Source organism: Haliaeetus albicilla, chromosome 14 (assembly GCF_947461875.1).
Source record: "Haliaeetus albicilla chromosome 14, bHalAlb1.1, whole genome shotgun sequence".
In the NCBI taxonomy this organism is placed as follows: Eukaryota; Metazoa; Chordata; class Aves; order Accipitriformes; family Accipitridae; genus Haliaeetus; species Haliaeetus albicilla.
Window position 1 is genome coordinate 33,337,686 of NC_091496.1, and position 22,508 is coordinate 33,360,193.

A 22,508-nucleotide genomic window follows, 5' to 3' on the forward strand; every position below is an offset into this window, starting at 1 on the left:
ATAATCACAGCAAGTTGAACCCTGCACAAGCACATGTGTGATTTACAGTTACAGATTAACCAGAACAAGTTGGATGAAAGTTTCAAACTGAGACCATTGGTCCAGACATGCCACTTCAGATTGCGCTTAATACCAAAGGGCAATTTAATAGGTTTTTTGTAACCAGCCCCAGATTTTCTCAGAACAGGTGATGGTAAAACTCTTCAGAGCACATATGATCTGAAGGGATTTTGTCCAGAACAGAACGGCTCCTCAGTCATCCATTTCTAATGTTAAGGTGGCTGATTTACTTTCCATCTGCAGTGAGCAACGCATAGTAATCCCCTTGCTCCAGATACTCTTCATTTCTGTAACACCATTTTTATTATGTTGCAAAGCTCATAGCGAGGAAAATACTGCTCAGGTATTTTACTGCAAATCTATCTTCTTGGGTTTAGGCAACACTAAAAACCACTCTTAAGATTTGAATATCAGGCAACAAGGAAATTCATGTACGTGGGTATTTGGAAGGAGAAAGGGACCATATACACTTTAATGCAGCTGAAATTAGCTGGAGACAGCTGCCTTAATGCAAAATTACTTCAGAACTCTGAGTAGAGCTTACTGTTCTCAAATAGGTACAAATGGCATTAGCAGTCTTTACAAATCCTGAAATGCTCCAAATTTCATACTACTGTTCAGCTGTGATGTGCGTATATTTTCCACAAGGCAATGGTATATGTATTAGCGCATATGTAGTCATATTGTTGGAGATGATTGCATAGTAATGTATTTAAAATTTATTTTTATACTCCACTTCATAGTCAGATATTTGGTCTTCTAGGGTACCAGAAAGATTGACTGCTCTGTTGTGATTTCCCTTGACAGCAAGCTGTAGTCTCAGTAAATCTGTAAATATAAGTATTGCATATTATTAGTGAATGTTCATTTCTCCTATTCACCACAGAAGTGGCTTTCATAAAGTGTGTTGCTGAGGTAGTTAGAAAAACCATTATGACTGACTTGCCGGTGGTTTAGGGAGGTTTCACGTAGGGAACAAGACACAGTTGCTTTGCAGGAGCTGATTTCTTTGTCTCTGACAGGTACACAATATTGTAACATTACCACTTTATTTAGCAGCTTATCGGACTCAAGAATTAACTAGAAAAGCTCACACTGGTGTCTCTCGTCCAGATGAACTACCTGATAGCTGTTTAGCTCAACCAAGGTCAGACATGAGTGAGACAGTAAAGCAAGAGCAAAAGCTTGCAAAAATTGGAGAAACTCAGAGGCAAAATAGGAGAACATTTACTTTTGAGCAGCTTTTTTTAATCGGCATTTTGAGCACTTGCGAATAGCTAATCAACAGGCGAGAGCGAGTTACAAAGAAGAGGAACCTCACAGTGTCACTGAGATATGTGAGACCTCACATTTGCCTGATGGAGAAACTGGTGGACTTGCTCCTAGGACGTTCTGGGTGTGCACAGAGGCTGTGCTTAGTGATGTCTGCTGCACCTCTGGCATGGATAAAGCTGTTTCACCTTGCTCCTCTTTGACTCTCATGAGTAGCTAAAACTTAAAGGGTAGCTGTAAGAAAGAACAGTCCTTGCCCTCAGCGGGAAATGGTGATTACTGTTGTTCCTGGTCACTACACATCTCAAGATGTGAGACCTTCTAGAGTCCGTCCTTCCTTGTGCTCTGGCTTGTTTTCAGACAGAATTTGTTCCTAAAGTAACAGAAAGAATGGATAGCCATTAATTCTTCACACTACTAGCAATATTTGTCCTACCAAGGAACTAGCAATGGTCACTAAGGACTGGGGCATTATTGTGCTGGGTGATGCTCAAAGACAACCAAAATACAACTCTAGTCCTAGAGCATTCCATTGCTAGAGAAAAGCGAAGAGTTACGGCTGGTTGGACAGGCGGGTATAAGCAATAGTGACTTCCTTAGGATGACAGGTAATCCAGGATACCTAATGCGTGACATCCTCACGGTTTCTCATAGCAAAGAATAATTATAAAAAACGAGAAAGGAGAAAGCTCTGCAGCTGATAGGGAACTGCACAGGGGAAAGTTTCTTTAAATAGAGAAAAGATTCGCAGCCTGAATTTATAGAATGATTGAAGGAGCAGCTGTCATATAGACAGTCTGTACCTAGGGTAGTGAAAGATCTGAAGGGATTTGAATATAAAAGGAAGTGACCTATATTTTTTTTGATCAAAGAAAAGAATGACGTGGTCAAAGAAACAGACTAGGAGAATGGTCTTTGCAGCAGCATTTCTGTATCGGTGGAGAACAACTGCACTTGTGAAGGCCAGAGGGAAAGATGCCAATGTAACTGAACAGCAGATGATGAGAGCCTCGATAAAAATTTTAGCTGTGGGGTTTGATAGGAATTGTCATATCTCTGATATGTTATGCAGAACAGATCTGCAGTATCAAGGCACTACCAGGTTGTGAGGAGTGAATAGAAGATGATAGAAGAAGCTATAGTCACAGGGGAGAGAGAGGGAGTGCCGTCTATCACAAATCAGGCATCTGCCAGTGACTATAGGCATGGATTTCAGTGAAATGCAAGCACCACTTATTTTAGGTGGTCTGAAATTTTGATACTACTTTGTGCTTGCTGTGGAAAAGCTAAATACCAATTCAGACATTTCAGTAACAAGGGTCACTGTTTTGAGGACATGTGCATACACAGCTTTGTCTAGGCTCAAAATGCATTAGTGTCTAAGTGCAGAGACCCAGGGCTTATTTGGGACCTGGGTGGCCTGGGAATTGTTGCCTTTAAATAAGCAGAAATGGATAATAGACTAAAGGATTCTGTAATGATTTTTTAATGGAAGGGGTCATTCAAGGCCAGGCACACACATAAAAAGAGGCTGTATTGCTGCTTTTACTCTCAAGGAGCGAGTTATTGCCATCTTATTATCATTTTCTCAAATAAGGGAGAAAATGAGCAAGACTTGCAGTGATGGTTCTAGAGAAGGGCCAGGAGCTTGGAGAAGCTAAGCAAAGACTGAGGAGGAGAAGAGCACGAAGATGACGGAGAACGAAAGCAAGGTTGTGGGTATGTCCATGCCTTACATTGCCATATAGCGCAGGCATAGCCTTTCTGTACCCACCTCTGGTCCTGGAAGCTGTCTTCAGCCTTCTGTCTCAGCAGCTTGGAGCTCAACTGAAACAGTGACTCCACTGTTACAGTGGATTTTCCGTATTTTGAATTCTTTAAATCAAGACTAAGGGATAAAAGGTGTAGCTGTGTCTGCAATTAGGGACTTTGTGCCACAGTTCCTGATGGGGTTTTGTGATTGTTATTGCCAGTAACAATCCAAGCAGGTGAAGCCAAAACAGATGAGCAGATCAAATAAAACTTTCTGGACGTGAAAACTATGAATAGATTAGCACTGATAGTACCAACATGAAGCAGGAGGTCTTTTGAAGAAGAGCGTGTCATCTTGCACCGTGGGAGCTAAGTAGTCACACTGAAGCCCTACAAGTGTACAGGTGGCAATGTTAAGTGTAGATGTATATTTTTCGTTTAGTGAGGGCTAAAAACCACAATGTCTATCAAACTTTCTTCCTATTTAAATAAGGTATTGGCAAAGAATAGAAGGCCAGAAACTGAGCAGTAGATTTGATCTCACGGGCATGAAAGTGAGTTCTAGTCATGGCTGCTGACTTCCCTTCTTATGTACGTTTGAATGAAATATTAAAATGATGTTTGTACTTCAGCAGCTCACAGCTGCAGAGATCTCAGCTGCAGAGATCACTGCAAGTTGCAGCACTGCAATGAAGGTAGAGATAACCACAGAGGAGTCGGGCCTTTGTCTCTGAATTCCAGCTGTTCATTTCTTACTTCAAACACTTGCAAGAATATACAACCATTGCCTCTCATTAAATTTCCTCTAGCTGTCTGCCTGTCTGCCATGTTCTGAGAGTTGAAACAAAGCTATCTAAGAGATGCAAAGATACCTGAAAACGCACAGTCTTCTACCTCATAAGTTAAAAGGATTTTAATAAATTAAATAAAAACTGCTGTAGGCAGTTTCTGGAACAAGCACACATATACACATTCATATATGCCTTTTCTCAGTTCCTTCCCTCTATGTTTGTTTATTTATTATTCTGAGGGGGTTAAAGTACAAATGCGTTCCTAGCATTAAATGTAGCATATATCATCACCACTTAAAGCAGAAATATTCAGTGTGCGTTTGTCCTCTTTCATGATCATATCTGCACAGTGTTTATATTATTTTTAGTGTTATTTCATATTTACTGTGTACCAAACACCCTATGAGCTACATCCAGAGAGGAGGAGAGATGAAAGCGTGGCACGTTTGTTTACCATGAATCGTTACTGGTTTTTAATCCCGGTCCCACCTTCTCTGTGGCAGTTTTCCCCGGGTGGAAAGGGGCCGGTGGCTGAGGGACGCGGGGTCGTGCGTGCACGAAGCATGGGATGGAGTCGGCTGAGGGCTAAGCATCGCCCTCCCGCACAGCTTATCATCCTTGCTGAATCCTGCCGGCACCTGGTCCTGCTCCTCCGGGGTTGGGAGACGCAGCCCAGAGCCTGCAATAAAACCCCCCGAGCAGCGAGGAGCAATCCTGCAGCCTGCCGGGGTGCTGGGTGTTGCTGGCCGGGAGCCCCAGGGCAACCATGTGTCCTGGCTCAGGGTCAGGACAGGGCTTCCCCAGGCAACGACTTCTCTTTTCCTCAGGTGATGGCAGGGAAGAGCCAGATCCTATCAGAAATTGTGGCTTTGATGCTCAGTTACCATTACTAAAAATAGCTTTATTTACAGAGATACCAAATCAGTGCTGCCAGCTCCACTGTGGGGTCTTAAACCAATACCTGGCATTGCAGCAGAGAGTGTGTGTGCATTCGTTTGGCGTGGGGAACTAGAAGCAAAGGGGAAAAAAAATCAAAATACCATGATCTCCTCTTTTGCAGCATCCAGTTTTGTCTGTGCTTCTGGGCTTAATGAGGTAGCTGATGGAAATTAGAGGTGCTCCCTTTGCCCATTGCAACACTAGGATGAACCCCTCAGTGATCTTAAATTCATCCTCTGGCTGCCCTTTCCTGATGACTAGAGTGAAATGAGGCAATAACCTCATTTGCTTTGCACATCCCACAAAACTTGCCGGTGAGGTTAGAGACCTCTGTGCGGCTGATTTAAGCCTGCTGGTTCTGGGTTGGTTTCTTCTTCATAAACTGCGTAGAGGTATGCTACAGACCTGCCAGGTTGGAAACCACTGAAGTAGATGAATATTAGAAATTTGGTGCTGATGGATTTAAAGAAAAAGCAATCTGTTCATGCAGTATGAGAGATACAAATACGAGCTAACAGTATGGTTGTACATTCTAAATATGGTATTTTGGGCCCAGTTCCTAATGAGATACCAGATACAGCAAAGTACGGGCACCTCAGCAATAAGGACTAAAGCTGATCAAGTGAATTTTGCATAATTACGAGCTGAGAACTTAAAGAACATAGCGTATGTCACTCGTGTCCTGGACGTGAGCACAGATTGATAGCACAGACTGATATCAGAGACCACAGAGAGAAAATGCCGTGTATGAAAGCACGATGCAGACCCGAGCTGTGTTCCAGAGAGGGAAGCGGTTAGATTTATGGGCTTGTACCTTTGTGCTATTAGTGGACCTATTAATAAATGAGGTAGATTATTCCTTCTAGGCACCTTGAATTTCTTGGAAAAATGCTTTTCTGGATATTGCTGAAATTAAGTTGTCTTTTGCATGTCAGTAAGGAAAAAAATTATAACAGAGTCAAAAGATTTTGGACAACGCTTTCTTAGAATCTAGGTAGCAAAATGGCCACTTTGTTGGGTTTGGATTTGACAACCTGATACTGGCATTAGCCTTGAAAAGTTAATAGTCATCTGCTCTTCTCCTGCACAATAATAATACTACAGCTCGGTGGCCGCAGGTGATAATGTCACTACATGGACAGTAAATGCTCACACTTGCCAAAGCTGTGAGCCAACTGAAGCCCCAAAGGCTATTTAATCACCTAAATTGAAGCTTCATTTTCCTAAGTGCTGTAGCTGTAGTGACTTTCATGGAAGTCAGTAAGTTTAACTCATTATTTTAGTTTCCTTTTTCTAATATTGCTTTCAAGTACATTTTATTGTGTTCTGGTTTATTTTGTTGGGTTTTTTTAATTTTATTTCTGTATTTCCAGTGGGTCTGTTGTTAAATAACAGATTTTATAATCATACTGATAAAGGTGTTACATTCAAAAGGTTATTTATGGGTGAAGAAGAAACACCTTGTACATAAAGCCAAGAATTTATTATTGGTATCATTTAAATTTTAACAGTGTTTCCCTGCATCATTATTAGTTGAGATCTAATTATTACAGAAAATAATACTTCTGTGCAGAAAAAAGTTTCAGTAATATTAATGTCAAAATTGTTAAACACACACTTCTTAGCTTCTACTGCTTTTCCTGGTGTTTCATCCACCCTCCCCCAGTTCCTGCGGGTCCCGAAATGGGCAGTTTCAGTCTGGTGGGGGCCAGTGGGGGCATTACGGTGTCTCATGGGCATCTGGAGTCCTTTGCTGGGAAGGTCGTGACGTCCATCGTGACGGTTTCTTTTTCCTCACTCCGGGATCCACTTGGGGGCATTTTTATGTTTGCTAACACACTTTTAGACCTTGCTGTTTCTTCACTGATCTGAAGCTCCACGTTACAGCCAGGTTTACTGTACACAGTGCCTTTCACGTATGTTAGATACTTTTTTGTTCTCCTTGTTACCCTGAAAAGCAGTTTCGTCCAGTCCCAGATCTGCATTTCTTTAGCTGAGCACTGGTGAGTCGTTTACAGCTGTGAGGTCTCCAGTGTCAGCCTGTGCCCATCTCTCTAGCGATGGAAATAACATATTATGGGTCTACAGGGTAACAGAGGTCATGATACAATTCAGGCGTGCTTCATACAGTATGGGGTTTATATTTAGAAAATGTGAAATAATGTACACGTGAAAGGTAGCCATAGTTTGGAGTGTCAAATATGTATTTTTCTAATGGGCTCTCCACTCACCTGTCTGTTCTATGTAAACAGTAGCACACTGCTGAGGTTGGATCTCTCTGGTTTGCTTTTGTTTCGTGACATATTTTCCAGTCTCAGTAGTTGTTTGCTGAGACAAATAATACAGTAAATTGCACATCTGACAGAGCTGGCATTCTAGTTACTCATTATCAGGTAATATTCATACAGATCAGAAAAAATGCTGAACTTTTTTATAAAACTCAGATGCAAAGACACAGTCCAATACAAAATTCTGTACAGTGGAATTTTATCTGTAAATCAGCAAAAGGCATAGTAGAAGTATTGGGGCAAGCCAAGAGCAGGAGGCCGGATTTATAGTCCCGCATTTACTTATTTCTAATGCAGAGTCCCCAGCTCTCCATTTGTTTATCTTCAGGAATATTTAATGTATTTCTTCCTATTTATTCCTGGGTGAGAGTATGTATGGCTTAATGTGAGACACCAGTCCAGAGATGTATCTTAGATACTGTAAACTGAGAGTGTACACCCCAAAAAATTTTATCTTTGGGCACTTTTTGGCTGTCTACCACCTGCGAGGGGATGGTTGCAGATGCAGTGTAAGGGATTGCGCAGCTGGGCGGTTATTACCATATCTCATGACCAGGAGTGCATGTGTTGTGTTAGTGATAAGGCAAAAGGAGAGCATCCTTATTTCTTTTATCTTCTGCATCTGCAAATTGGTACTTTCTGTATCACTGTGAACATTGAGAACCAGGTACAGAGGGTCAGGTTTTCTCCTTGCTTGTACTCCTATTAGTTCATTTAGCTCAGTATCACAAGGAGTTAGCACAAATCAGCTGCTGTTAGTGTTTGGGCCATGCTATTCCCTGCTGATAAAACTCTTCTATTTCCCTTCTGCTGCAGAAAATGTTGGAGGGGTTGGGAATTCTTGGAAGTTAAGTAATATATATAGTGATTTATCTTTCAGTGATGATTCTTAGTTTTGAATAATTTTTTTTCATTACCCTGCTAGGAAATTTTCCAGCCTTATAAAACTGAAAAAAAAAAAAAAAAAAAAGGAATTGGTTCTTCTGGGGAGATGGCTGCGCTGGAATGGCTTTCATGTGAAGGAAGCACAAGTCACTCACAGAGCTCCTCACTTTACAGATTCCTTTATCTTACTTTTAGTCATCCAGGTGCTTGTTGCACTAACTTGTGGGATACAAATCCAGGGCTGTGCATGGGAACAGGGCCAGTGTGTTTTTAACAGCAGGTCACCAACAGTCTGCAGCACACAGTGATTTCTGTGGCGGTAATCGTACTGATTCTAGCACTAGTGCTAGGCTTTCAGTTTGGGCTCTAACGAGCCATGCTGTTATACCCATTTCCAAGTGACTGATGGTGGGTGCAGATAACCAAATGAAAAATTCCTTTAAATGCAGCTCCTCCTCAGCTGGGTTACCACATGCTACCAAAATAGGGATAATGGTGGGTAAGAGCTTCCACATTTCCAGCATTACCTTGTCAGCTGAAATACAGCAGTGGAGAAAACTGTGCTTGGATTGATTCAGGCAGATTATGCTGAAGGACCTGCACTTGCAGGCAGTGTTTATTTAGATGTATTAAGACCAAATACAGAAAACACCCTATAAGCTGAACAAGAAGAATACAGATATATGAAATATTTGAAAGGGTTAGGCCTTCTTTGCCACTTTCTTACCTATAAACTGTTTGCCAAATCAGTAACAGAAGTTGTAACTGGTATTGCAAGGTTGCTATATAGGTATTCATATGCTTAGACTATTTTGTACAATCAGCTGGTACAGCGGGTTCTCAACTGTCATTCCAAAGCGAACTTTTAAACACATAATTACATGGAGCTGAAGTAAAAATCATATTGTAATGTCTTATATAAACAGGGTATTCTATTTCAAGTGGTTCAGTCAAAGTAAGAAAAATCCAATAATGGGAGGCTTAAAAATAGAACCTTTCCCTTTTATTAATTTAAGCCATTTTAAAGGGCAAAAATATACCATGAAAGCTTATGTTTAGGCTCTTACTTTTCATTTTTTTAACAGGACTGGGAGTTTCCACATTTTATGGGTGATGTTGAAGTGAATCTTCCAGGCTTGCCATCTGCACACATGCAGTTCAAAGTACCTTATTTCCAAAAGATCTTCAAAGAGGAATATCACATACATATAACAGGTATGTAATCTTACAGATTGTGACGCAGTCACACGGTGAACTGCTTCTGTGCAATAAATGTATGCTAACATGTTCTTAACCACATCCTTTGTGTGTGTGTGTGTCCCAGATTACTATTTTTCTAACTGTTTATCTGTCCATATCCACATCATCCATATATAAACGTCTCAGGGAAATGAGGAACCTGTATCTTACGAATCAGGGACCTGCTGTTTTTCATGGATTTCAGCAACTTCTTGTGACACTAAGTAATACCTAATGTAGCTTCAGAGATCTTTTATCTAAAATTACTCTCCAGGGGAATTAGCAGCTTATTTCATTTTCAGAACTCTTATGCTTTCAGATGCCTTTGCTATGATTTATGCTAATATCTTTTCATAACTTCGGTCATTCTCATCTGGCAAAGGCCACTCATAACCATACTTCCATCAGTCATCTAACCAGAAGCAGACAGTTAAATAACCTCAAATAAAATAGAATTGCAGTTATTCAAATGGATGGTACCTATAGATAAAAAGTACCTGATCCTTGCATACTGTGAGACAGTATTTTAATAACAGTAGGGAATGAAAAAGAGAAGAAGGTTAAACAGGGATAAATATTTTGGTTTTACCTTCAAGCTATGCAGAAGGAGCATAGCTCCTCTCTCTACATTGGGAAGATTTGGATAATAACGGATAGCAAAAGAAGGCAGGTGTGGATTGACAGGGGTCTTCAACTGCTAATATAAACAATCACAGGACATGATACTGTACAGGAGTAAGATAGATGAGGGCATCCAATGACACAGCCATATGAAACTCCCTGCAGAGCAGGGACAAAAGGAGCATTCAGAGATGATAAAAAGATAAGGCCAAGAGCTAGCAGGTGAGTCACAAGCTCACCAGGCAGCAAAAGCCAAGGGAAGAGAATGCGCCAAGGAGGAAAGAATGATGAACCCAGGACTCAGTCAAGACAGGCTGAATGAGGCCTCAGAAAAGGCATTTTCAGCAGAGAAGGTAGAAATCTGAGATTAAAAAACAGAAAAGAAGAGAAAAAGAGTGCAAAAGTTACCTGCTGGCTATTGAATGGGGGAAGGCAAATGGGCCAGTAGGAAGTACAGATGGAGGGATAGAAAATTTTTCTAAATTGGATGTAGGTGCCCTGCTGGAATACTGAGAGAGAACAGCCAGCCAGCAAGAAGAAAGAAGGGCTGGGGCATGTCTGAATGAGACACTAGTGGTTTATGGAGCAGGATGAAGTAAATGATCTCATGGTCAGTAACTAAAAGGTGTAAGGTGAGAGAAGATGGGATGTGTACATGACGAACACATTTTTCTCTCCCAAGTGAGCAAAAAGGGAAAGGAGAAAAAAAGTAATAGTATAAGCATCAAATATTTGATGTGAATAATAGGCATGGTATTCAGGGATAGCGAAAAAGATTTTTTTTCTGTTTCTTAAGACTAGAGCATGAATTTGGAGGGACTCAGTTCCACAAGGCTCCCAGATGCCCAGCAGTTACTCCATTGTATAAGGAGGAGGAGCGGAATGGGTGCACAGAGGAGCATGAACAATGACTGAAGCATGGAAGGGTGGGCTGCCCCATCAGGTACAGAAGCTCAGGATATAATTAATGTAGATGAAAAACAATGGGTGGTAGAAGAGGGACTGAAGGGCAAAGAACAGTTTTGCATTGTAGACGGGACAGGGATATTGGTGATAATCAGGGAAGAGCAAAGAATAAGCAACAGCAAAACCCATAAATTAGGAGTCAGAAATACAACTGCTAGCAGTGCTGTTGTTTGAGAACAGACCAACTGAGAGAAACCAGTATTTATGCATTGTAGAGTCTTCTGCAGAGAGGACTGGAGGCCTCTCTGATTTTCTGGTGAGAAGGCATTCTTTTAATGAGGATGAGCTAATGAATAGGGGCTGAGGAATATTTTTCCCTGCTCAGCATTAACAAGATCCATTTATTAGATTCACTAGACAAATCAATCCATTTGACTGCACATCACGTACTCTGTCTACTGAGTGCCTGTTTTATCTCGGTGCTGCACCACCCTTTAGGAGATCTAATAAGCAGCCATAACACATGGCACAAGAACCTCCCTTTGGGTAAGTTTTGCTTGAACCATCTGTTCTTGCCATCAGTTCTTGTCTGAGGTTAGGGTATAATCTTGGATCATTTTCAAGCTCTGGTTATTGTGTGGATGTGTCGATACTTGTAATTTTCTACTCAAATCAAGGAGCTAATAAAAGAAAGAAAGAACTGGTTCAATATATATGTAACAAGATGAATGTAATCCAAACTAAAATGAGGGTAGAGAGTGATGTGCATGAATGCAACTGCAGCAGATGACATGGGGGTAGGACACTGATAATGGCAGGAAGCCTGCTGTATTTAAGCCCTGTTTAATACATGGGATCCAGAATGTTAAATTTAACCATAGAACTTCTTTTTAGTAACAAGCAGGAAAAGAAGACTAAGGCCTGAATATCATTTATTTTAGTAGAATCATAGAATCAAGGAATGGTTTGGGTTGGAAGGGACCTTAAAGATCATCTAGTTCCACCCCCCCTGCCATGGGCAGGGACACCTTCCACTAGACCAGGTTGCTCAAAGCCCCATCCAACCTGGCCTTGAACACTGCCAGCAAGGATGGGGCATCCACAACCTCTCTGGGCAACCTCTTCCAGTGCCTCACCACCCTCACAGTGAGGAACTTCTTCCTTACATCTAATCTGAATCTACCCTCTTTCTGTTTAAAGCCATTACCCCTTGTCCTATCACTACATGACCTTGTAAAAAGCCCCTCTCCGGCTTTCTTGTAGGCCCCCTTTAGGTACTGGAAGGCTGCTGTAAGGCCTCCCCAGAGCCTTCTCTTCTCCAGGCTGAACAACCCCAACTCTCTCAGCCTGTCTTCATAGCAGAGGAGCTCCAGCCCCTGGATCATCTTCATGGCCTCCTCTGGACTTGCTGGAACAGGTCCACGTCCTTCTTGTGTTGGGGGCCCCAGATGTAGATGCAGTACTGCAGGTGGGGTCTCACCAGAGCGGAGTAGAGAGGGAGGATCACCTCCCTTGACCTGCTGGTTACACTTCTTTTGATGCGGCCTGGGATATGGTTGGCTTTCTAAGCTGCAGACACACATTGCCGGCTCATGTTGAGCTTCTCATCAACCAACACCCCCAAGTCTTTCTCCGCAGGGCAGCATCAATCCATTCTCTGCCTGGCCTGTATTTGTGCCTGGGATTGCCCCGACCCATGCGCAGGACCTTGCACTTGGCCTTGTTGAACTTCATGAGGTTTGCACGGGCCCACCTCTCAAGCCTGTCGAGGTCCTTCTGGATGGCATCCCTTCCCTCCAGCGTGTCGACCGTGCCACACAGCTTGGTGTCATCGGCAAACTCTCTGAGGGTACTTGCTATAGGGATAAAATCAGGCTGTAAATCTATGACCTGTGCCCTGATTTGTAGAAACTGGAAACCCTTTTCTCCCAAATAGCAAAGAGAAAGAAAGCATGGCTGAAACAACATTTACCATCTTCTTCCTGGCAAACTTTATTCTTCATACGTTCTTTTACAGTCTGTTTTAGTCACTGTTGTTTGATATAAATAAGAGCAGCCCTAGGACTCCCCTGAGCAGCCCTATTTGGTGCTGGGTTGCTCTAATGAGCAACAGTCCCACAAAGAAGCAGCTCAAAGTAAAGGGACATTCAGAGGGTTAAAGGACTTTAAACCACCTTTCTGTTGGTGTATGCTTAATGGCTTCATGCAATTCTGTACAGATGAAGGATTTCACAGTTACATGCTCGGTGTTGCCAACTCTCCTGATTTTATCACAAGTCTTAAGATGGTTGCCTTTTTTTTTTTTTTTTTTTTTTCCCATTTTGTCTTAAAGTCTTAGCTCCTGAATTCAGTGGCTACATGAGAATTTCAGCTTTCATAAAATAAAGCTCATGATTGCAGAGGAAAAAAAATGACATGTTGTTTCTGCATAACTCCATGTCTAAAAAAGCAGATAAATAAAACAGTACTAAGTGTATTATTTTTAATCCATCTTGCTACTTTAAACTAGTAACATGCTTTCTTAGGCCTGACTTGTGATTTCTCAATGTTGTAAGTTGGCAGTAATATTGAATTAACATCTACAGCCTGTAGCTGATATGCTTTGGTGTAATTTTAAATTTACTATCAAAAACGTATCTTATTTTCACTGGTAACCGAGTAACTCATTTTGCTCAAATTTCTTTGCATCTAGGAACTCCTAGCAAGCACCTACTCAGTATTAAATATTTCTATCCTGTTTTGATAGCTGCTTTTATCTATGAACATCAAAAATAGCTTGAATTCCTGCAACTGCTTAACTCATCTGGATTTCCCTTGACAGATGGTTCATTGCAAAGTGTGTGTTTTCCTTCTTGGGCTGCTGTTTATGAAAATACATAGTCTATCCTAGTTTCTATAATACCCAGGGAAATTTGTAGAACTTAAAAGTAAATTTTGTTACTTCAGATTCTTTCATGGTTAAAAGGCACTAGGGGGCCTGGCTGGTACCCATTAATAGCAGCTCTGGAGATCCAAGAGCATCTGCTGTCAAGTATGTGGATAAGTTTCAAATAGGAAATGTTAAGGTTTGGATATCAAAACAGTTGGGAGATTTTTCTGACTGTTTATAAACATTTTTCTGAGTGCTGGTCTAGCCAGAGTACCCTTCCACCCAAAGGAGAAACCATCACCTTCATGGCTGGCGAATGCCTAGCGTGGCTGGCTTGCAGAGTTAAAAGTGTGTCTAGATTCAGGCCAAGCATCGGCTGCGCAGAGAAGCCGGAGGGAGCCCATGGGCAAAAATAGAAAGGTTAGAGGTAAAAACAAAGCTGTCCGTGCACACAGATGTGAAAAAACCTCAGAGGATTTGCGGCTTAGTTCAGCTGTGAGTGGTCTGTATGCATATATCTAGCTAATAACACTAACGTGACAGAAGATAGGAGGAACATTTTGAAGATACCTGAATGTTTTACAGAGGTGTCTGAATGTTTTTAGACAAAAATTGCAATTTAGATGAGAGTCTAAAGTCAACATTTCCTACACTAGCCTCTGGCTGCGGTTGCACAGCATGAGGCCGCTTAAGTCTGGCCTTAATAAGTGGAATTTTCACGTTTCCTCTTGACCTCAGGAGGGATGCTGAGGACTGGCTTCTACACGGGATCTCTTTTCTAGGACATGACTGTTCTGTTACAGAGTGGACATACAAAAATAAAAATGCTCCAGAATCAGTAGCTGGTTTGGAATATTTGGACCTGCGGGATCTGCCTCAACTGCCCAGTAAATCAGTTGCACGTGGGATTGTGGACTGGTTGCTGAACCTCTCATAGAACTTATCAGCCTCTTTAAAAATGACCACTGCCCAAACATCTTGTTCAGCTGGTGAAAATAAGTACCTTTCTGGAAAAAAAGAAAAAGAAAAATCCATACCTCTCTCACCATGAGAAGGCCCCTGGCATTCACGTGCCGAGCACAGTTCAGCTTCAGCAGGGAGGGGAGAGTGTTTCTAAGCAGAGTCCCACATAGGCTGGTGTTCAGAGCATGGACCTGCGATGCAGGTCCCAACCGCCATCAGCGGAGGTTGTTCTAGGGTCAAGGCTTTGCTTCTGGTGAGTGCCCTAGCCATGAAGGTACAATCGTCCTCAACAGCCACGCTTTCTCAGAAAATAGGAATCGAGTTTTCATCCCCCAAAAGTGGTTGTAGGCTACGATGCCTAGAAGAAGGTTTCACATTTGCATCACAGCCTCACAGGGACACCCAGTGCATGCTCTTGGCTAGCTACATACCTCAAATTTTTCTTTTGGGGGATCATTATTGCACCAAATTTCAATATTGCACCATGTTTCCAAATACACCAAACCAGATTCCTGACTGTCTAAACGTCATGTGTAGCACGTAAGGACATCATTGTAACTTCATTGAAGAGTCTTAGTATAATTCTCTGCAGTTTGCTGAAGTGATTGACTAGCCTTCCAGTCTTGAGAGCTGATCTTACTACATCCTTCCATTTCAAATTGTTTCTGTGAAAAATCCACCTGCTCCGAGAAGGGCTAAATAGTGGCAGGTATATGCCTGTATTCTTGGCCACACAGATCTCACTGGAGTAGAACCAACCCTCGAGCAATAGTGGTACTGATCCTACAGAAATTGGTTAAGAGGCAAATTAAATGACTTCATAGCATGGGGCTCCATTTGCCCTTACCACTTTTCATCTGGAGTGAAAGTTGAAGAACTTATAACTGTACAAGAAACTATAAATATGTTTTTAAAGAAAATTAATATCTATAGCTTCATAATGTATTTGTTCTGACCCCATAAACTTGAGCTTGTTTATGCACAAGGTGAGAGGTCAGGAGTGACTTCAAATTTACTGAGCTTATTTCCTATATAAGCTTGATATATAACTTAAAATTTGCTATAAAAAGCATTATGCTAAAATGAAATTGTGGTAGACAATCATTTCATATACATAGATTATACACGTGTATAATGTTAAAGGTTGGTCAGTATAAGTCTCAGAAATTACTTGTCATGGGGAATTATCATCAAATAGATGTTTGTGAGTGGAGGCTGTCAAATCTCTTGGTTCACTTTGCTTCAACACATTCATCAGTGATCTAGAAGGATTGCTTGGTAAACTGGACTTACATGGCTATCACGCCTGCCAGTACAGCAGTAAAGTACATGTCTTGGAAGAGGGATAGACAGCAGAGGACACTGTATTCTGAAAAGAGGCAAATACTTTCTGTAAGTAGCCAAGACAGCACTAACTCCCAGTCATTCTGTGTCTAGGGAGATTAACGCAGCCCTCGGCTACAGGGAATACTGAGTACGAGTAGGAAGATGTCATTGTGTTCATATATTGTTATGGTGAGACTGTTACTCAAATACAGTGTTTGGTTGTGGTGACAACAGTTTTCAAAAGAAAAGGAAAAATTATAGAGCTCATTGAGCATGACAGTGATACAGAGGATGGAAAAATTGTCTGGAAATGAGAAATTTAAGGAGTTGTGAGAAGATCCGCTATAGAACAGAGGCAGGTCTCAGGCAACAAGCTGCCACTTAGACGTACAGGTTGTGATTCATCTTGGTTAACTGGGATGTCTGCATCTAAGCTGTTTGTCTAAGCACCCTTTATCGTCCACACTGTGCTCCTGCCTGCCTAACTCTTTCTATGAGCTGAGTGAAGGAGTTTAGAGTTCATGCTTTTCATGAAACAGGAATAATTGAAATGCATCTCTCTCTTAGATCAGGTGGGCACTCAAATTCTTAACATAAGAGGGGTGGAACCTTTTTTAGATAGATCCATCTTAGAAGAGATTCACAATTATGAAACCACAGGGTAGGATAGATGCTACGTGAAGCCTAAGATCAAGCACCTGCCTACCTCTATTCAGCATTTTTCGTGTTTTCTGCTAGCTTCTGAGTCAATTTCTTCACCAGGAGCAGGCTGCCATCTCAAGTCTTACTCCTTAGGTGTCTTGCTCTACAAATGTCCCATTCAGGACTTTGTGGTCACAGGGGTGATTGATGTGAAATCCGCTGGGTGCCATCATGCCTAAGGAGGAGGCAGGTCGTGGCTCAGCATCGCAATGTCTAAGTTTCCTTTGTCAGTCATACCTGAAACCTACAATCCGGAAAACCATAAGAGTGTATTTCGGCCTTTATAAAGGCTGTCTCAAAAATGTCCCCATTTCATTATGCTTCGTATTTTGATCTTTCAATTGTCTGTTTTCTCCCTACACACCTTCAGTCTTGCTGTGTCTAGCTGAAGGGAAAGAGAAATACCGGTCCTACATGAGTTTTTCCCCTTCCTACCATCCCTAGGGTCTGGGAGATCCCTCTGGAAAGTCACCTATCTTGCCTCTGCAGAAAACACAAAGTACCACAGATAATATTTTGATGAAATCAATAACAAAAGAAGTGGAAGGTTTTTTTTGGATGGGCTTATGATGCGTTTTCCTGGGAAAAGAATATGACTTAAAGAATTAACTTTGGGACAATGCAGCAAGGGATTGCTTTCTGGTTGAAACAGCTTTCTGGTTGAAACACAGAGTAGTATTTGATGACAAATTATTGTCTCAAAAAGTGTGCAAGTGAACAACCATAACAGAGAAAGGAAGTTCAGAGTACAGTAAATCATGTTTTCTTTCAAACTGGCCATAGATAAACAGATAATGGTTCTAATATTTGTTTCATTGTAATTTGTATTTAGCCTATTTTCCTAAGGAAATGAGAATTATGTGACCATGTGCTCTGTGTGGGTTGGTCTCACTCTCTCTCTATCCAACACTCAGCATCAAATAACTTTTGAACCCACGGCCAGTTTCAAAAACATTTTTCAGAGGGTGGGAATCCAAAACATAGTGACATTATCATCGTGTCCTAAAAAATGGTGGTTAGGTAAAGGAGAATCATCTAAGTTAGTGCCCAGCTGAGGAACAGGCAGGGAGAAGTCAGCCATTATATTCTATCTGACAGCAGCCAATTGATCAGTATGTGTGTCCCAGCCAGCCCGTCAGCACACACTATGCAAGATATATTCTGTCTCTGTCTGTTGAAAGGTCATACGTGATGGGGAAGCTAGGGTTATTCTGATGGGGAGAAGCACATGAAATACAGGGCAAGAATCTCCAGGAAACAGCGTCAAGCTATATTGTATTGTTTGTTGTGGTATTTCATATTTTCACATCATTTTCAGTGTCTTGGTGTTGTTTTAAGAAGCTTAAGTATTATAAAATGTGGTGATAATCTTCTGAAAGCTTAATTTTCTTTAACAGGTCAATTATAATATTGATGAAAACCCAGAAAAAAAGATAGAGGAGTTATTCAGGAATTATGTGAACAGGATTGGCTGCAAGGTCTTTTCAGTAATGTTTGATTTCCGGGTAGTGACAATAACACAAGAGAATGAACATTCTTGTTCATCTTCAGTCTAAGTATAATCTAGACCGAAGAGGACAATTAAACACAATTGTTGCAATACAAGGGGTTACCCTCCTTACCCTCCTGGAGCATTCTGGTCATACAATTTGAACACACAGACTTTCAGGAACTGGAATCCATTTATTCTTTACAAACCAATGGCATAAACAATTTGATAATACTCTGATACATTCATTTTCTTTTTCACTTGGAACATACTTAAATATGATTCCAGTATAGACCAATATCATTCATCACCAGGAGGTACATTCCTCCATGAATGTCCTTTCACATAATGCTGACATGTAGATTTGATGGGTCATCAAGGCACAGGTGAGATTTTAACATATGTTCGGCTAGAGTGTAAGAGATGCTTTGACTATGACAGTAGTATAATTTCTTTTGTGTATTGATAGAATAATTTAGGTTAGAAGGGACAACTGGAGTTCATCTGTTCCAACACCCTACTCAAAGCAGAGCCAGCTTTGCAATTGCATAAGTTATCTTTAACGCCTTTTGGATGCCTGGAGGAAGCATGCAAAAGAGCAATTTTAAATAATAAAAGGAGAAAGGTTTCCTCCTCCAGTATTGCAGGAGCTTAATGTTACACTATGAGTCACTCCTTGGAGGAGTTTCTCACTACACAGACTATAGGAAAAGCTAAGCTGACTAGCCTCCCAAGAATACAATCAGCCCTTGCTATTTCTCGAGGGTGTAATATCTCTAAATCACAGTTTACCCAGTTGCCCCCACCTGAATACATCTGTGCACCATGGTTGGTATATCAAACAATATATGTATATACTCTTAACATTTACATAATTACCAACCCCCAAAACTTCAGTCACTTCATTCATTCCTGGCATATAAACAGTTCTATCAAATATGGCCTTTTCATGGAAGATTTCCATGTGAATATTTTTTAAGCCCTGGAATTAATGCTTTTTTAGGTTTATTGATCTATACCACATCACCTAGTGGTCTAATCAACAGGTCACCTACAAACTGCAGTGTGAATTCAATTGATATACTGCTGTGCTTGTGTTACAAAATTATTTTATTATGAGCCCAGACCTAATTGTGAAATATTAGGGGATATTCAGCATAAATCTGACTATGGTGGAAATCTTACTACAATTTTGCTTTACAGATTAATAAAAAAGGGATTTTTTTTTCTCTGAGTAGCTTTTACATATGGCTGCATTTGTACTGTTTCTAAAAAGGATATTTCAGATGACAGAACTTTCTTTTTCCAAACAGGCAAATGGTTTAACTATGGAATTATCTTCCTTGTTTTAATCTTGGATCTGAATATGTGGAAGAACCAAATATTTTACAAACCTCATGAATATGGTCAATATATCGGTCCCGGCCAGAAGATCTACACAGTGAAGGACTCGGAAAGCTTGAAAGACCTTAACAGAACTAAGTTATCTTGGGAGTGGAGATCCAATAACACTAACCCATTGACCAACCGGACCTATGCCGAAGGAGACATGTTCTTGCACAGCAGATTCACAGGCTCTAGCCTTGATGTCAAATGCCTGGCTTTTATTCCAAGTTTGTTGGCTTTTGCTTTGTTCGGTTTCTTCATCTGGTTCTTTGGGCGATTTCAGAAAACTGACCAAGGCATGGAGAATTTAGACAAATCATACACAAGAATGAAACGAAAGTCACCGTCAGATATGGGAATGACACGAGAAAATACACAGGTGTTAGTAGAAGAACCATCAAGTTTTCAAGAGCCACATCTCGTATCCATAAAATCAGACTTAAGTGAAATAGTTTTTAATTCTTCTCTCCTAACTTCTGAAAACTTGAATGCACAACTGAACGAACAAGATAGCCCTTTACAGCCAGTACCAGAGTCCTCTGTCCCTAAGAGTAATCCTGTGACATAGAGGCAAATACCCAGGAAAATCAGTTTAAATAAGCAGTTACTATAAGATTTCAGTTTTACCTTTTGTAAGTTAAGATTTACATAGTGTTTAGAATAAGAAACTCAACCTATACCAAAAGGTGCTCAGCATGCTTTTTCTAGGAATTTTGTTTTTTATTTGTATTATAGTACGTGCCTACTGTATATCTAACATTCCTTTATAGATTGCTTCCCAAAATTGCACAAGCTATTTATTAATACATTACCTTAACTGTATAATAGTGTATTAGATGATTACTTGCAGGTATAAAATTCTACCGTGGTGGTGCCTTGAGACATTAAACTGTTTTTTAACTCAACACCAGATGTATAGCACAGTTCTTCTAATCTGTTTTGCAAAGCTTTTTGTATATGGTTATTTCAAGTATCATTTGATGTCTTGACAGAAGAGATAAATATAGTTATTCCTAAAGAAGGGTTTCTGTTAGGACATCACAACTTGACTTTGTTATTTACTGATCTGTGAAGCCAATGACTTTGATGACCGGACTGCAGAGAAGCATGTTGATTACCTTTTAATTTTTGCTGGCTAGCTGCCAAACACAAATACAGATTCATTATGCGGTAAACAGTGGAGTGATAATACAGCATGGGTCACTACTTGTGAAAATATGACTTTCTCCATCAGTAATAGCAATTAGGTGATAATGCCTAATTATATTTTTCCTAATTAAAGATAAACTGCTCCTTGATTAAAAGTTTTGCCCTTCACCTTTTAGAAACAGAGGTGAAAATACATGGTCAAAGCAACTCTTTCCATCATCACGCCAAACCTATGCAACATCAAAGAGCCAATGGAGTGATTACAGTAAAGGACACAAAGCCCATTAAATCCAGTGTTCGTGCAGTTCAGTGCAGATACGGTCTGGGCATTCGTGAAATATACGTAGAAACACACCACATATAGACAGACTAACTTCTCCAAATACTGAAGAAAGGTTTAGGGGTTTTAATTAAAATAGATTAATAATTGAGTTTTATTGTACCCTTTTTCCCCCCTTCATTCATTATCCATGAATAAGTGTAGCCTGGAAGCAGAAACATAGAGAAACTGGGTTTTTTGCTTTTTTGAAGGGGACTTTGTAATATGAATTCCTCTGCTGCCTGATCAAACTACATGCACTAGAGAAACTGCATATCTAAAACATCAGAAAGACTCTGATTTGCCTCTGATTTAGTTCTATAAATTGTTGTTACAAGTTACTAAATAAGAAGTCATTTTTAAGTCTGAATTATTTCCCTGTCATTTACTGGTGTTGCTGTATTTTGTCTTTGTGACTTTTTTATTTCCGTTGTTTTGATCTATCTGCTTTTAAGTTTTCGGAATGTTGAATTTAGCATGCATAATAGAACTATGCATTTATTAACTGTCACTTGAGAGCCAGTTTTAATAAACATCATTCAACAATTGTTTATTATGAGGCAGGAACATATTCTGTTAGTTTTGCAATTTTTTAAAACATTTTACCCGTGCATTGTCCTTCTTAAAATCATAAATATTTCTGACACTAAGAAAGACAGGCAGTATCACAGTAATGTCAAAATCAAATATTTTGCGTATGGAACACTTAATATTTAATCAGGAGAAAGTTCACTTTATAATCATACTAAATTTTTATCCATTAAAAATTATGACTAAAAATAAATCTATTGGCCTTTGCCCACTGCAGTCTATAAACTTATTTAATTGACTTAAGATATAGTCAAAGACAAGCCATTAATAACTAATGGTAAAACGCTGTGAGATCCTGCTTGTACTACATAAGAGGTGACTATATTGATGTTTGACTTTCAAATAGCATTTGATTTCTTGAGTAGTTACAGAAATAGCTGGTTAATTTTGCAGATACATGCTTCTCTGTATGTTTTGGACACTGTAAACCCAAGTACTGAAAACTCATTTCTCCTTTTTGAGCATAGGAGTGGTTCAAGCCATTAATATGTAGGCAGAAAATGAAAGAATTACTTGAGCCTTACAGCCTGCATGATTACACGACTCTGAGAAAACTGTTATTAAGCAACTGATCCGCAGCTAAAATAATTCTGTGACCTCACATTGAGTTAATGCTTTTAAAGTCATTATAAGCCTTCATGAAAGAGAGAAAAGCATCAAGTAATCCTAGATTTTGCATGAGTATTTAAATTAATGGTCAAGCAGAGAGGCTGCTTATATTGTGAATTCAGAAGAAGTTAAAAGATTCGGTGTAGCCACTCACCATGGTCAACTCATCAATTTAATTAAAAGAGGAAGGGCTCCTCAGTTGTGTGGGAGTCTCATTTGTAAACACGGGCACAGCTGGGAGAAGAGAGGAGTATTTCCACTCTCCACTTCCAGTGCTGAGCAGCCTGAGTTAGGTGGCTAGGCTTGCCCTAAGCTCCTTCTGAAGCAGGCAGAGACTTGGGAGCCGAACACC

The 22,508-nt window shown here is 40.4% G+C and overlaps 1 protein-coding gene across 6 annotated transcripts in view; it reads left to right on the forward strand.

Moving 5' to 3' along the window:
* The window catches only part of TMEM117 (transmembrane protein 117), a 237,662-nt gene extending 215,908 nt beyond the window's left edge, over positions 1–21,754 (forward strand). For all 6 annotated transcript variants that reach the window (XM_069802220.1, XM_069802224.1, XM_069802221.1 and 3 more), the window contains 2 exons: positions 9,073–9,202; positions 19,416–21,754. In XM_069802220.1, the coding sequence (XP_069658321.1) occupies positions 9,073–9,202; positions 19,416–20,056 (771 nt within the window). In that variant the 3' untranslated portion in view covers positions 20,057–21,754. The remainder of the gene's footprint in view (positions 1–9,072; positions 9,203–19,415) is intronic.
* The last annotated feature ends 754 nt before the right edge of the window (positions 21,755–22,508 follow it).